The sequence below is a fragment of the Leptodactylus fuscus genome, chromosome 3, assembly GCF_031893055.1.
Source record: "Leptodactylus fuscus isolate aLepFus1 chromosome 3, aLepFus1.hap2, whole genome shotgun sequence".
NCBI lineage: Eukaryota > Metazoa > Chordata > Amphibia > Anura > Leptodactylidae > Leptodactylus > Leptodactylus fuscus.
Genome location: NC_134267.1, coordinates 225400982 through 225417064, shown reverse-complemented (window position 1 = coordinate 225417064; position 16083 = coordinate 225400982). Strand labels below are relative to the sequence as shown.

Below are 16083 nucleotides of genomic sequence, written 5' to 3'. Positions count from 1 at the left end.
AGACAAGGGATCCACCAATATAAGAACTGATCTCCAGACAAGGGATCACCCATACAAGAAGTGAGCCCCAAGCCAAGGGATCCACCAATGCAAGATATACTCTCCAGCCAAGGGATCCGCTAATACAAAAACTGATCTCCAGCCAAGGGATCCGCTAATACAAAAACTGATCTCCAGCCAAGGGATCCCCCTCCATCAGCTGATTCAAGAGGGATTTCCATCCATCGCCCGATCCTGTCATCCATAGACTGCTCTCCATCAGCAGTTAATAGTGACCCGACCTCCCCGACTACATCGCTTCATCCATCCCGACTCGGACTCCAGTAGCAGCCGCTCCTCCTCTGCAGCCAGTGCACACAGGGACCCCCCTCCATCCTGAGCCACCTTGTGTCCCTAGCCCCTGAGCTCACCACCAGCTATCATGTATTAGTAATGCAGTGACCTGTGACCTGTTAACCCCCTCACTGCTCTGACCTATTGGGGTACCACTGTGCCCCCCGCTTCTCTTCCTTCCCCCCTCATCACCCTGACAATAACCCCCGGCTGTTGTGATGCGTATTCCCGTAGATCCCAGCACCAGCCGGAGGTTCAGCCCGCCCTCCAGCAGCCTGCAGCCCGGCAAGATGAGCGACGTCAGCCCGGTGCCCGGCGGCCCGCAACAGCCCCAGCCACAGAGCCAGCAACAGCAGGAAGCCGCGCTCCCGGTGCCCAGGCTGCGGCCGCACGACAACCGAACCATGGTGGAGATCATCGCCGACCACCCGGCCGAGCTGGTGCGGACTGACAGCCCCAACTTCCTGTGCTCAGTGCTGCCCTCTCACTGGCGCTGCAACAAGACCCTGCCGGTCGCCTTCAAGGTGGGTGCTGCATGTGTGTGCATGGGAGTAGTAATGTGTGTGGTGCCGAAGAGCTAGCACTCCAAATCCAGAGAGTTATGGATGACTAATGTAGGCTAGTATTAGTATTACTAGTCAGCTGTCTGCTTCTACTACTGCTTACTGTCAGGCCAATGGGGTCAGAGTAACAGCTGGAGCCCACAGGATAGCATACAGCTCAATGCAGTCATACAGACCTCAAGGGAACTAGTAACAGTGTAACTACGGGATGTATACAGCCTAATAATAATATACACCAACACTCTGCTATCTGTATATGTGATACACACCTGTCTGATACATAGTAATACACAATTACATGGATTACGCACTAACAATATGCCTGCTATCTGTCTATATACACTATCTAACTGTTGCATATCTATCTGTAGTATTTACCTGTCTCCTATCTATCTATCTATCTATCTATCTATCCCATATCTATCTATCTATCTATCTATCTATCTATCTATCTATCCCATATCTATCTATCTATCTATCTATCGATCGATCGATCTCCTATCTATCTCCTATCTATCTATCTATCTATCTATCTATCTATCTATCTATCTATCTCCTATCTATTTATCTATCTATCTCCTATCTATCTATCTATCTATCTATCTCCTATCTATCTATCTATCTATCTATCTATCTATCTATCTCCTATCTATCTATCTATCTATCTATCTATCTATCCCATATCTATCTATCTATCTATCTATCTATCTATCTATCTATCTATCTATCTATCCCATATCTATCTATCTATCTATCGATCTCCTATCGATCTCCTATCTATCTATCTATCTATCTATCTATCTATCTATCTATCTATCCCATATCTATCTATCTATCTATCTAATATCTATCTATCTATCTATCTATCTATCTATCTATCTATCTATCTATCTATCTTTCATATCTATCTATTTATCCATCTATCTCATATCTATATAAAGTGTCTGTCTCATATTAATCTATCGCTCAGTAACAGCCTGATATATAATACACATTAACATCCCAATATGTACAGTATATATAACACACTGTATTACAATGTTATTATAGAACTTTCCACTTGTAGTATCAGTGCAGAGGAAAAGTGCTAACCCCAGAAGGGTCTGTTTGGTTATGTAGTATCAGAACTATGTTCACTATCTGTCTGTCCATTTCATGTTCCTCTTTTTTTTCTCTGTCATCTGTCAGATGTCTAGTCTATTTTTCATCTATCTTATATCATATATTTCTCTCTTTATCTGTCTTATCTATGTCTGCTACCTATCTATCTATCTATCTATCTATCTATCTATCTATCTATCTATCTATCTATCTATCTCCTATCTATCTATCTATCTATCTATCTATCTATCTATCTATCTATCTATCTATCTATCCTTTTTTCTATCATCTATCCTTTTGCTTTGGCAGTGGACTAGTTAATCCTGCTTGTCTATGTCTTCCTGCTTTATGATTGGAGCCAAGTATTTTAATTTACAGTAAATATCCCCAGAGGGGTTTCTGCATTGACTCAGTGATGCAGCAGAATGTTTCTCCAGGGGGCACATGTATAACACTACATTTATTTCTGCAGCATACTAGCAGGATGGAAATTTCTATGGGGGAAACCTATAGGCATTAGGTTCAGTTCTGTGCTTTCTATGTACATAGCGCAGGATTAATTCACCTTCATATCTGCCTTATCTTATATCTGCATAAGACATTTCACATTCAATTATTGGTGCCAGGGTGTTGGACAAATAGCCAGATAGAAAAGCTAGAAGCTTTATCAGTAATAGGGGTGACAGTATACCGGTAATTTCCTTAGCTCCAAAACCATAAGTTAGTATTTTTTTCATAGAAAAACTTTTTACTTTTTAAGGCAGTATTTCACTCAGTTCCTCATTTTATTTGTGTGTCCACAAAATTAAGAAAAATCAAGGGAAACCTGTATATTCCATATTATATTATTACCTATTATTTTTATTACTATTGATAATATTTCTTCTTTGTAATTGTGTTTACAATGTAAATTAAAGTATTCATTAAAGTGACTTTATATGTCATAAAAATCTAGGATAATTGTAGAGTCCTTACTAAACTATATAAAACTATAGTATTATATATATATATATATATATATATATATATATATATACAGTATATATATATATATATATATATATATATATATATATATATATACCTGTATATATATAGTATTTTGGAAAAAAAAACGTGCAAATTACCAATGTACATGTCATTTAGTTATAATTGTGCTTTGCAAAAATATTAGTAATTTCCATAATAATATAAATAGTAACTATAATACAAATTGTAATAGTAAATATGATAAAAATTATAATATTGTATAATATTATAGGCATTCTCTTGGCATTAAACCCATCTATCTAATCCATACCCTGTAGGTTCTATTACAATCCTTAACATAAACATTAAATTAATTAGAATAAAAAAACAAAAAAAAGCACAACCAATTTCAAAGCAGATTTTTTTGTTTATGCTAAATAATTGGGCAGAGCGGGTGTTTGTGGGCAGCGGTTACTGGAGAACTATTTATTAAGGCCTGGCTACTGTAGCAGTGGCAAAACTACTGGTCTGTAAAACAATGAATCCCTTCTACGCAGCCTCAGTGAGTTCTAAGAATTTATATGAGTCACACGTGAAAATTTACAGAACAGAAAAAGTCGACAAAAGTCGTTTTTGAAATTTTGTCCCTGACCTACTTTTTTTTTTTTTTTTTCCTTTTCAATTTTTTGAAAAATTTCACATCTTAATTTAAACCAGAATTTCCAGACTTTTGTAGATGCACCAAAGTCATTCAGGTCGATACTTGTTATTTCTAATGACCTTTAATACGTGAACGAATTTTGGAAAAACTGTGAATAAATACAGAAAAAATATACCTGGTCACATTTGTCATAACCATGTCCTTTTAGCTTTTGTCAGCATTTATAGAATTGCTTTTTAATATAATGACACAGATTTATTCTCCAAAAAAGACTCAAATGTCACTTTTTTTATTCTCTATTTTGTCTTATAATATTTCTAGAGTTTTCCCCTTACCTGCTCTGAAAATAAAATAAAAAATCACAGTTCCTATTTATTCATTTACTTATTGTTTTATTACAATTTATTTTAGCCTGTTTATATGTTTTTCCATATTTTAATGTGTATTTTTTTGCTCTGTTGACCTTAGCGCAGGTGCGATATTTTATTGCTTCCTTTTCGGTTTATTCTCCTCTTACCTTACGAACGCCCTATAAAGCTAAACCAATTCAGACACACATCCATCCAGTTTTTGATGTGTTTTTTTGTTTGTTTGTGTATATATCAGGACTGAATGATAAAGGATCATCCTGTTCTGCCTATGGCTAAAAATAAAACACAACAAAAACTGTAGGTGTGAATCCAGCCTAATAGTAGTAGTGTATGGGATTGTTTATTCTCTCTTTATGCTTATTAGACTTTATGACGTTTTTAGGCTGTTATACACATCTGTAAGCCAGAACTGGGTTCAGATCCGTCATCTCGCTATTGATGATGCTATGGCTAAGTGATAACCTGATCATGAAATGGTTAAAATACACGTCAAATTTTTTTCATGATCGGTTTTGTAGACCATTTTTAGTATTGTATTTTGATTGTTTATTGAGTCGCGGTGCACGCGGGGATATTGGCGTTTCATTTGCCTACCCTATTATAATATTCATGGAAAATTGACATTGTTATTATTATGAAACTTCATATTGACATTTTATATTATGACTTTTGTATATTTTTACATAATTTCATATTAAGTATTACATATAGAAACAGGCAATCTACTTAGATTAAAAAAAATATATAAAAAATAATAATATATTATTTTTTTTTTAATAATAATAATAATAATAATAAATAATCATAATAATAATATATTAAATAATATATACGGTATATATTTATTGGTCCATATCCTTTTCAGGGAATCCAAAAGTATGAGATTATTTATTGTACACCCATCTGTAGACTGACCCTATAGACACACATTATACATAGCCATGTTAAACATGGTGACCACCTTTCCAAATTTGAGGACCGTATATAAGATGATGGATCTTAAAAAATAAGACATATCCATGTTCCTTTGTGGAGCTGGAGGTGCTTGCAGGTTATTGCATTACAGTATATACTGCTTGCTTGTTCATGTTAGGGTGTGATTTATGGACATACATTATTTATTGTGGTTTTCATTCATTTTTATTACGTTTATACATCTTTGACCTGTCTGTGATTTTAGTCTAAATTGCCCAGAACAAAAAGTTGATAGCCCCGGGGCAATATATTGTATATAAAGAACCACACTCCTCTATATACAGCACAGTCCTTGAAATTCCAATTTGGGAATTGAATTGCATTAGAGAGTTTCAACCTTCTGCAAAAATTTACTACTTACCTTTGAACCCTACAAATTGTACAGCGCTGCGGAATATGTTGGCGCTATATAAATACAATTTATTATTAGTATTATTATGTAGATAATAGAGCTTAGTGTCCTGAGCTTCCTCTTAGAAAGCTTTGTACCATGTTGCATTCCATTATTCCACTCCAGGAGCCCCAGCAATGACACGTTACATATCAATAAAAAACAATACTCAAAAAGTTAGAGGCCGGCGGCAAGTTTTTAGAAGAATTGGCCTCCCTGGCTACTGGAATTTGGACCATTCTAATATGGATAAGGAAAAATCCTGATGCGACCTGGATTTTACTGTAGTTCTAGTAATAAGATTGTAGAGATTGTTTGAGAATCTCAGATCAGCTCCTTGTTAATCACAGTTTGCTTAGTATTGTGGGCAGGTGGGTACGTAGGTGTGCGGAGGGGAGGATGTAGGGTTAATCTGTAGATGTTCCCTGTGTGATATCTTATCTACTCTGCTTTTTACTGATCAGTGTTTGGTTGTGGCTGCGGTTGGGTGTTGGCATTCAGCTGGTTGGATGCCTACACCTTGACTAGAGCAAATCTGTATATATTTGATTTATGAAGGCCAAATTTCCCATTATGGAGCCATATTTCTAGCAAATGCAACAATGGCAGCTGAAAGATTCCTACTTCAGCATCCGTTGGGGGAAATACGCCTGCCAGAGAGACGCCAATGATGCAAATTTTTATTAAGCTTGATTTAAGGGCAATATAAATACATTATATATACAGAAAAATGGAGTATAATATTGTAGTATATAAATGGACCTCAGGCCTTGTCTTCGTTAGAGGTTTTGCGTTTATGAAACAGAAATAAAATCTACGGATCCCATTAATTTGTTTGCTATTTGTATAACCCAGATTTGTCAGACTTGACTTTTTACAAAATGAAATCCAAAATTTTAAATTTTAATTTTTTTTTGTTTATTGCCTTATTTATACAGGGAAATAGAATACAGGATCGATAAACACAGATCCACAATTGTCCATTTCATTTGAGGTTTTTTTTAAAAAAAAAGCATATGGAAATGACCACCCAAAAATCTTCTGGAGGGGTGGTCCTCTCAATGAGCCAATATACATAGGATATAAGGAAACGTAGGAAATATTTGGTCTTGATCAGGGGTGGTCAGCTCTAAGAGATAGGTTTGCATTTTTTTTTAGTTTAAAGGGACCCTGTCAGTTTTATATGTGGTGATCTTATGGCCCCATTTTTTGGGGGTAGCGTTACTCCTTGTAGAGATCTAGATGGTGAAGGGAATTACAGGCAATGCTCCTTGGGAAAATACATACAAATTATCCCTCCTCTTGAAGAAATAAGGAGGCATTTGATAAATATCTCCTTATAATATCTCCTTCACCACCTGATTTCTGTAAGTTGGTGTACAAGGCCTGATAATTCTGCCCCACTGTCTCTCAGATGCCTCCTACGGAGTCTTAGCCTATAGGTGGCAGCAGAGAGATGGTTTTCCATGCATTAATGCTTTGTAATATATAGTTACATAGTAGATGAGGTTGGATAAAGACATTAGTCCATCATATAGTGTAGTGTATGCCTGTGTTGCCCTCAATGTTAGGATGTTGGTTCTACTGTTGGTTATACTGAGGTGCCATGCATGTTAACACATTTAGTGCCAGTTTGTTTTTATAGAGTATCCTATTTAAAATGTACAAAGACCCTTTAAGACACATAGGAAGTAGGTGAGGATATACTATTAGGTGACAGCGATGGTAAACCAGTGATATTACCTTCTACCTGTCTCATTTAGACAGTGTGTGTATAAACATTCATGGCTCCCCTGTATATCCATAATCCCGTAGAGAGAGAGAGAGAGAGAGATAGATAGATAGATAGATAGATAGATAGATAGATAGATAGATATGAAATAGATAGATATGGGATAGACAGATAGTTAGATATTAGATAAATAGATAGATGATAGACGGATACATAATGGGTAGATAAATATGGGATGGATGGATGGATAGATAGATAGATAGATAGATAGATAGATAGATAGGAGATAGATAGATAGATAGATAGATAAGATAAATAGATAGATGAGATAGATAGATGATAGATAGGAGATAGATAGATAGATAGATAGATAGATAGATAGATAGATAGAGATGCTTCGTATACTAGCTGCTTGTAGCCACTGTTTACATTGGATGCTTCACCTAGCAGTCAGATCCAGGTCTGTGCCAGTACAGAAATCTTTGCAATGCCCAAACTTCAGCCTCCTCTGATGGAACAGCTGGCACTAAAACTTACTGATCTCACTGAACTTTCTGATAAATGACTGATTTAAAGGGGTATTCCCACTTCCTATAGGTATGATATATCCATAGGATAGCATGTGATCCTAAATGTCTGAAGTGGAGGTTATACTTCTGGGATCTGGATATTTTTGTTGCAGATTTTGTTGCAGTTTTTTCTGGATATAATAGAAGAGGAACGTTAAAGAACATCCTTTACGTTTCCCATTCCTTTTCAAGCCACTTCTGACTTTGTCTCAAATAAAAAACGCAGCAAAATTTTGCAACAAAGAAGTCTGAGTTTTCACAGTGTGGGGCTGGGAATAGCTATGTCTATACTGTTGAGGGATTCAGTGAGAGCTAGGGGTAAAGGTGGGCTGCAGTAAAACCTTCACATAGCCAATGTACAGGGGTAGCAGAGCAAACCCACCACTGCAATGGGTTAAACTGCTGCAGTTTCATATCTCTTCATAGGAGACAACAAAAAACAATGAAAAGTCGTTGGAAAAATGTTTTTCAGTGACTTTTCATGGTTTTTGTATTCTTCTGTGATAAGATATAGCGCTGCAGCAGTTTAACCCATTGCAGAAGTTTGGGTACTCACTGCTACATATGTCATATAAGTTCACATGTTATAATATAATAGGTTTGTGAGCGATGACTGTGTCTCTTTTCTACTTATCTGACAATGCAAAGAACATTTCTACAAATATCTGTATATATGGAACAACAATTCATTAAAAGAAAAAAAACTACCGCACTTCAAAAATGTATAAAAAATGGTGATTCTTCTTTATTGACTCATCAGGTGTGCGGCTATTAGTCACCAAAGAAGAATTTCATTTATCTATGAATTTTTGGAGTGCTGCATTTTAGTCTTTTATTGAATTAAATCTGGACCAAGTCCTTTGATAGATAGATAGTTAGATAGATATGAGATAGATAGATAGATAGGAGATAGATAGATAGATAGTTAAATAGATATGAGATAGATAGATAGATAGATAGATAGATAGATACTAGGATAGATAGATAGATAGTTAAATAGATATGAGATAGATAGATTGATAGATACTTGGATAGATAGATAGATAGATAGATAGATAGATAGATAGGAGATAGATAGATAGACAGACAGACAGACGGATAGATAGTTAAATAGATATCAGATAGATAGATAGATAGATAGATAGATAGTTAAATAGATATGAGATAGATAGATAGATAGATAGATAGATAGATAGATAGATACTAGGATAGATAGATAGATAGATAGATAGATAGATAGATAGTATAGATAGATAGTTAAATAGATATGAGATGGACAGATTATTCTATAGATAGATAGGAGATAGATAGATAGGAGATAGATAGGAAATAGATAGATAGATAGATAGATAGATAGATAGGAGATAGATAGATAGATAGATAGGAGATAGATAGATAGGAGATAGATAGATAGATAGATAGATAGATAGATAGATAGATAGATAGGAGATAGATAGATAGATAGGAGATAGATAGATAGATAGATAGATAGATAGATAGATAGATAGATAGATAGATAGTGCCTACTTGTTACAGCGCCACCTGCTGTTCTTTTGCTTCCCTCCCAGTATGTTCACCTTATGTGTTAGTACTGGTGGTCACACAAGGTCAGTAGCTCCGTCCCATCTGCTGGAACGTCTTGTACGTGGGCGATTGATTCCTATTATTTTACAGACAAACTAATAAGAAGCAGCTTCTTGTCACCAAAATATTGAGAGGAAGTCCGCAGAACCACAAGGGGATGCAATAACAAAGACGTGATAGCAATATCTAGACACAGAGACGAAATTAATATTACATCTAACTGAATATGGAATAAAATAGGTCATTTCTAAAAGGGGGGGGGGGGGGATCATCTCCTTGACTTTCAATTCTCTCTTAATAAAAACATATGGGAAGTATTTCAGGATTGCCCTCAGTGGTCAATAATTTTGTTATTTTTTTTTATTGTAAATGCTGCAAACAACTATGTTTTTTTTGTTGTTCCCGCATCCACATTGCCAATGTGTACGTCATATTTACTCCTCTCCAGATGACTGCCTTGCAAAAAACAGACATAAATAAACATGATGGATTCTGACTATTTTAATGGTGGTCCTCTTTAAAAATACAGATAATTTGTTGGAGTTCCCCTTTAAGGTTGAGGCCCCACATTGCGAGCTGCTCTTTTTGTTGTAGATTTGTTGCAATTTTTTGAGCCAAAGTCAGGAGTGACATGTAAAGGAATGGAAAATATAAAGAAAGCTCTTAGAAGTTTCCCTTCTGTTAAGCCCACTCCTGATTTGGGCTAAAAAAAAAACCGCAAAAAAATCTGCAATAATAAAAGGATGGGATGGGGATGTTTTTGAAAGTCACAACATGTCGATGATACCTACAGAAACGCTGGTGTTTTCCGTATAGATATACTAGAGGCAGAAACTCCCCAGTGGAAAACTCCGCCGTGGCCTTTTCCGCAACACTTATTGGCTACGACTCACTACGTAGGGTCTTAGACTTAGGGAGTTTTCCAGGACTTGCCTATCAATAGCACTCAACCTATTTTCCATTCAAGTAAATGGAGTTGAGCTGCAATACCAAGCATAGCCACTATGCAATGTACAGGACTGTGCTTTGTAATTGGCGAAGAGGCTGCAACGCTCTTTCCTCATACAGCTGGTTGGTGGGTGTCCCGGGTGTTGGACCACCACTAATGTCATACTGATGACCTTTCCTAAGGATAGGTCATTATTATATAAGCCAGGTAAAACTTTTTAAATTCATCCTTATGTGTTGATTGAGCAAATTCTAGTCATTGTTGTCTTGTATTAGCTTCTGTATCTGATCATTCAGTGCTCGAGCCTTCCTGGAAAATAACATGCACATTTTTATCATGATTCTCAGAATAGATGCCTTTTACTGCTGCTCATGCGATATTACACCAGGCTTGTTTTACTCATTCTAGATTTGTCAATCATTTTTTTTATATCGCATCTATATCAGGGTTGTTAAATGACTGACATTGAGGTCGCTACTGTGTTGGTCAGGGTCCAAATGGTGACGGTCTGATCACTATTTCACAGCTTTGGCACATGATCAGACTATGATAGTCATTGACCATTTTTTCCCCTTTAATAATTTTGCACTGAATTCATTTGTATGTGACCCTCTCATACTTGTATTAGCATAAAGGTCAAACATAGTAAATAATCTAAACATAACAATCCTGATCCTACAGTGTATATTTATGGTATATGTCCACATTGGGATACTATTTTAAAGATTAGAATCCATGTAAAATGAGAATCCCAGTAAATACTGTATATTACATTACTTATCCTGTACTGATCCTGAGTTACATCCTGTATTATACTCCAGAGCTGCGCTCACTATTCTGCTGGTACAGTCACTGTGTACATACATTACATTACTTATCCTGTACTAATCCTGAGTTACATCCTGTATTATACTCCAGAGCTGCACTCACTATTCTGCTGGTGCAGTCACTGTGTACATACATTACATTACTTATCCTGTACTGATCCTGAGTTACATCCTGTATTATACTCCAGAGCTGCGCTCACTATTCTGCTGGTACAGTCACTGTGTACATACATTACATTACTTATCCTGTACTGATCCTGAGTTACATCCTGTATTATACTCCAGAGCTGCGCTCACTATTCTGCTGGTACAGTCACTGTGTACATACATTACATTACTTATCCTGTACTAATCCTGAGTTACATCCTGTATTATACTCCAGAGCTGCACTCACTATTCTGCTGGTGCAGTCACTGTGTACATACATTACATTACTTATCCTGTACTGATCCTGAGTTACATCCTGTATTATACTCCAAAGCTGCATTTACAATTCTGCAGGGCTGCAAGAGTCTTTTAATGAAGAATAGCAGAATGAGGCTCTGAAGTATACAAATTGTAATTTAGGGGATTTATAAAAAAGAAATAATGCAACAACCCCCCACCCAAAAAAAAACAAACAAAAAAAACAAAACAAAAACGAAAAAACAAAACATACCCCAGTGGACTCTAACTAACTAACTAACTAACTAACTAAGTAAGTAACTAATGTTTAGTATAATAATATCCCCACCTGAATACAATATACCTATAGAACATGGCAAATTCTTCAGCATTGGCATTTGCATTCTACACAGATACAATTTGTAGTTCCAACATGATTCATGATTTGTACCTAAGTTCTCCCATCAAACCTTCATCTACACCATATTGTTAGGACATTTACTGCCAGGCCTTACAGATAGGCAAAGAAAGGTAAATAAGTGGAGGTTCTACATAGAAAGCAGGAGCTACACATTCCTCAGAGTAGTGGCTATGCTATCCTTGAAAGGCTGGGTGACTCTACAATAGAGTGATAGCTTCCTAACTATTAAAATGGCTGCTTTCACTTGGAGACGGACGTTGTTAGAAAATAGGACCTTGGAATTTTGGATATGTGAGCCTAGAATATGACGTTTGTTGTTGGCGTCACATTGTAGCTTTCGATACATTTTAAAGGGAGTTTGTCACCAGAACCCAACCTATTAATAGGTGAATCATGAGTCAAACAGTATTATCCTCTTGTGAATTTTAGTCTCCGTTGGCGTGATATCAAAATTTTGCCAATGTGCACATTCAAGCAACAAGGGTGTGGCCATTTATTTATTTGGAGCAATAACAACGCCCTTGTGGCCCCAAAGAATTCAGTTGACCAAAAACATTGGCAACACAACAACGCAGGCATCGAGTCACACGGGGGAAACTCTGTTTGATTCATCTTTCCCTAAGCTATCTATCTCCGAGGTTGGTTTGATATTGTGCAGTCTAGTGATAGACTCCCTTTAAGTAGTGGAAATGATATGCTTAGGCCTGTCCCATCTACAGCTCTGGGACTATAAGGGCCCGTGCACACGATGTAACGCGGCGTTGATTCTGACACGTAAACTCGTGTCAGAATCAGCGCTTCAAAACAGAATCCCATTGACTTCAACGGGTTCCGTTTAACGCGCGTAACACATTGAAATCAATGGGTTAAAAAGCATCCCATTGATTTCAATGTGTAGCGTGCGTAAGTCGGAACCCATTGAAGTCAATGGGATTCTGTTTTGAAGCGCTGATTTGGACACGAGTTTACGTGTCAGAATTAACGTCGCGTTACATCGTGTGCACGGGCCCTTACAGTATTTTTCCCCCCCATTTTATGAAAGAAAGTTATAAAAAGATCTCACAAAAAAGTTTCAAAAACATTTATCTAGCAGAAAAATAAGATTAATTCTCTATATTTTTCCACTCTTTGGCAGGTGTAATGTTTTCTATAGGTTACTATATTTTATTAGATGGCGATGGCAGTATAACTCCCATCCTTCATTTCCTACGTCCTCCATTACCGAATTTCATTAATTGTCCGCAATGGTATTTACACAGGTGGTTGCACTAGGAGAGGTGCCGGATGGCTCTGTGGTCACCGTCATGGCGGGAAACGATGAAAACTATTCTGCTGAACTCAGGAATGCTTCTGCCGTCATGAAAAATCAAGTGGCGAGGTTTAATGACCTGAGATTTGTGGGCAGGAGCGGAAGAGGTAGGTTCACGGCTTGGATCGCCTTGCGGCTAAACCCTTTTTCATCTTTTATTTTGTTGCTGTCCGTCTTTATAGATACTGATACGTTTTACCCGTTCCTCATTGATGAAAGCTTATTCCGCTTTTTGTATCTCTGATCTGGTTGTAGCCACGTCCTAGTAACAACATAACATATGGTAAATGCTTACGTCTGTCTTCATCATCTAAATATTACACTTCTAAGACAGACCCGCCAAACGTGAGTTAACACAAAGGTGCATCAGAGAACATCCAAAACGTGAAAACCGCTTTCTCATATCTTCCTTCTAAGCCAAGATATGATCACTTAAAGTTACAGGCCCAAAGCCTGACGAGAGATCTGATGACAACATGTCCCTTCCTGTCACATTCATTGTTGTCATGGAGATTTTTTGACAAAATGCAACACATCCTTCCTGAAGTGAATAGTGACGAGTTAAATGTGACATTTTATCATGCAGGGATATTTTTATACCAATTTTTGACTTTTTTTCAACTACTTCCGGACCGGCCATAGACTATAAACGTCCGGCAAGTGGTTGCCTTGTTCTGACAGGACGTACCGGTACGTCCAGTCAGAACACAGTAGTGGCACGGAGATCGTGCAGCTACTGAAGCTGGGAGCCAGCTGTAACTTCAGCCGGAGCTCCCAGAGAGATGGCAGGGAAGGTTTATTCCCTTCCCTGCCATCTCGATCACTGTGTATATGGTGCTCAATGAGCGCTGTATACACGGCTATGGGCGCCGCCATGACGCGGCCGCCCTCTGACCCGGTGGTCACGTGATCCGTCGGGAGCAGCGTCTTGCATGAGCTGCTGGGTCCTACAGGACCCCAGATCAGCTCTGTATACTGTGTATACTGCGTATATATATTCCTCCTGCAACTGAGGCTAAATGTAGCAGCCCCAGTTATAGGAGAAATCAGCCTCCAGTACAAAAAAAAAGTGATCAGATGTCCCCAAAGGTCTCTTATCACCTTATGGGGACACAATCTGAAAATAAAATAAAATAAAAATATAATAATAAAGTTAAAAAAAATGTAAATAAAATAATAATAAAAAATAAATAATATTGTAAATAAAATAATAATAAAAAATAAATAATAATACGCTAATAAAACGCCGTTATTAAAGGTTATAGCCCCACCCCCGACAACACCATACAAAATAAAAATTACCGTAACGGAGAGGAAAAACTATTTTATAAAGTTTTTTTAGTGACAAAAATAAATAAATAAATTGAAAACCGGACACAATTTCCCTCCTATTATGTTTATATTTTCCCCGATTTAAAAAAAATTAAAACACATTCGAAAATAAAAACAACATAAAAATAAAGCCCTATGTGTCCCCGAAAAAAGACGCAAAAATTAGTTGACTGAGACATACGGGAAAAATGTTACAGCCCTCAAAACCGCACATACAAAATAACCCGAAAATGTGTCTGGTCCTGGACCACAAATTGGCCCGGTATTGAAGTGGTTAATGTTTTGAGCAACAAATTTCAGACACTGGTTCATAAATTTGTTTTTAATTCTGTAGGGGAGGGGGCGCCAGAGGTCACTAAGCATTTTCGGTACATTTTAAAAGTCGAGTTGGAAGTGGAGTGTGTTTGCCCAAAAATTTGTATAGTATATAGTAGATAAACCAACGAGTCCAATTAAGCCTATACTGTGCCATGTAACGCATTCCCATAGGGCAAGACAATTTTGGGAGAAGGCGCCTTAGATGCAGAACCCTATCAAAATGCAAGACCGTAATTTGGCGCAGTGGACAGAAAGTTGCAAAAACCACGAAAACACACTACAATTCTGGTGCAAAAGGAATAATGAATCGGCTCCATTGTGTATTTAGATCCAGATTTGGTCTCCATGCTAATTCTGCAAGTGACAGAAATCTAAAGAGGATATGTTGTCATCAGAATCTCTCAGTAGTGCAGCCTCGGGCTTTAGGCCTGTAACTGTAAGTGATCATATCTCAGCCTAGAAGTAAGCTATTAAAAACAGTTTTTACCTTTTTATTCCTCCTTTAGGCTAAGTTCACCCTGAGTTTTTTGGTCAGGATTTTGAGGCCGTATCTGCCTCAAAATCCTGACCAAAAAGACAGCTCCCATTGAAATCAATGGGAGACGGTCAGTTCTTTTTTACGGGACCCGCTTTGTTCCGGCTCCTGGAAAAAGAAGCGACGTGCTCATTCTTCAGGCTGAGTCGCCTCGTGATTTGGCCTGAAGACTCTCCCTTCTAGGCCCATTCATTGGGCCTAATCCGGAGCAGAGTGCGCAACTGGATGCCGTTGCACTACATTGGCTTTCTGTCGGGGCTACCAGAAAGACCCCGTGTGAACTCAATTTAATCTCAAAGTAGGTGCTGTATTGGAATTTTACAAATTTGGTATGCCGGTCTAGATAATCCCTGTACTGCCTGTGCGCTTCATCATAAATCAGGAGCATGCTCTGTCTAGAAAGACTGTGCGGCTGCACCAAAATCCACACTAGCACACAACAGGTATTATATCTAATCATACATCTGAGGAGGGGTGGCCCAAGTAAAAAAAGAAATAGCGCTTTGTTTTCACAAAACCCTGATTTGCACAAAAAGTTGCAATTTTTTATGCCTTGTACACAAGCAAACTGGTGTACAACGCATGATAAATTTTCGCCAATGGCTCCAGTTGATGCACCGGGCATCTCGAGGCCTGGCACTCACCAAAGCATTGCTGCTCTGTCTTTAGTTGGCAGGATTAGCGCTGAGTGAACGCCAATCTCCTTATCCTGTCTGCTTGGACCGTGACTATATTTATTAATCTTCAGTAGTTGATACC

General features: G+C 37.6%; 1 protein-coding gene across 2 annotated transcripts in view; it reads left to right on the top strand.

Moving 5' to 3' along the window:
* The first annotated feature begins 289 nt into the window (after window positions 1–289).
* The window catches only part of RUNX2 (RUNX family transcription factor 2), a 55176-nt gene continuing 39382 nt past the window's right edge, over window positions 290–16083 (top strand). For both annotated transcript variants that reach the window (XM_075269240.1, XM_075269239.1), the window contains exons 1-2: window positions 290–857; window positions 13090–13246. In XM_075269240.1, the coding sequence (XP_075125341.1) occupies window positions 552–857; window positions 13090–13246 (463 nt within the window). In that variant the 5' untranslated portion in view covers window positions 290–551. The remainder of the gene's footprint in view (window positions 858–13089; window positions 13247–16083) is intronic.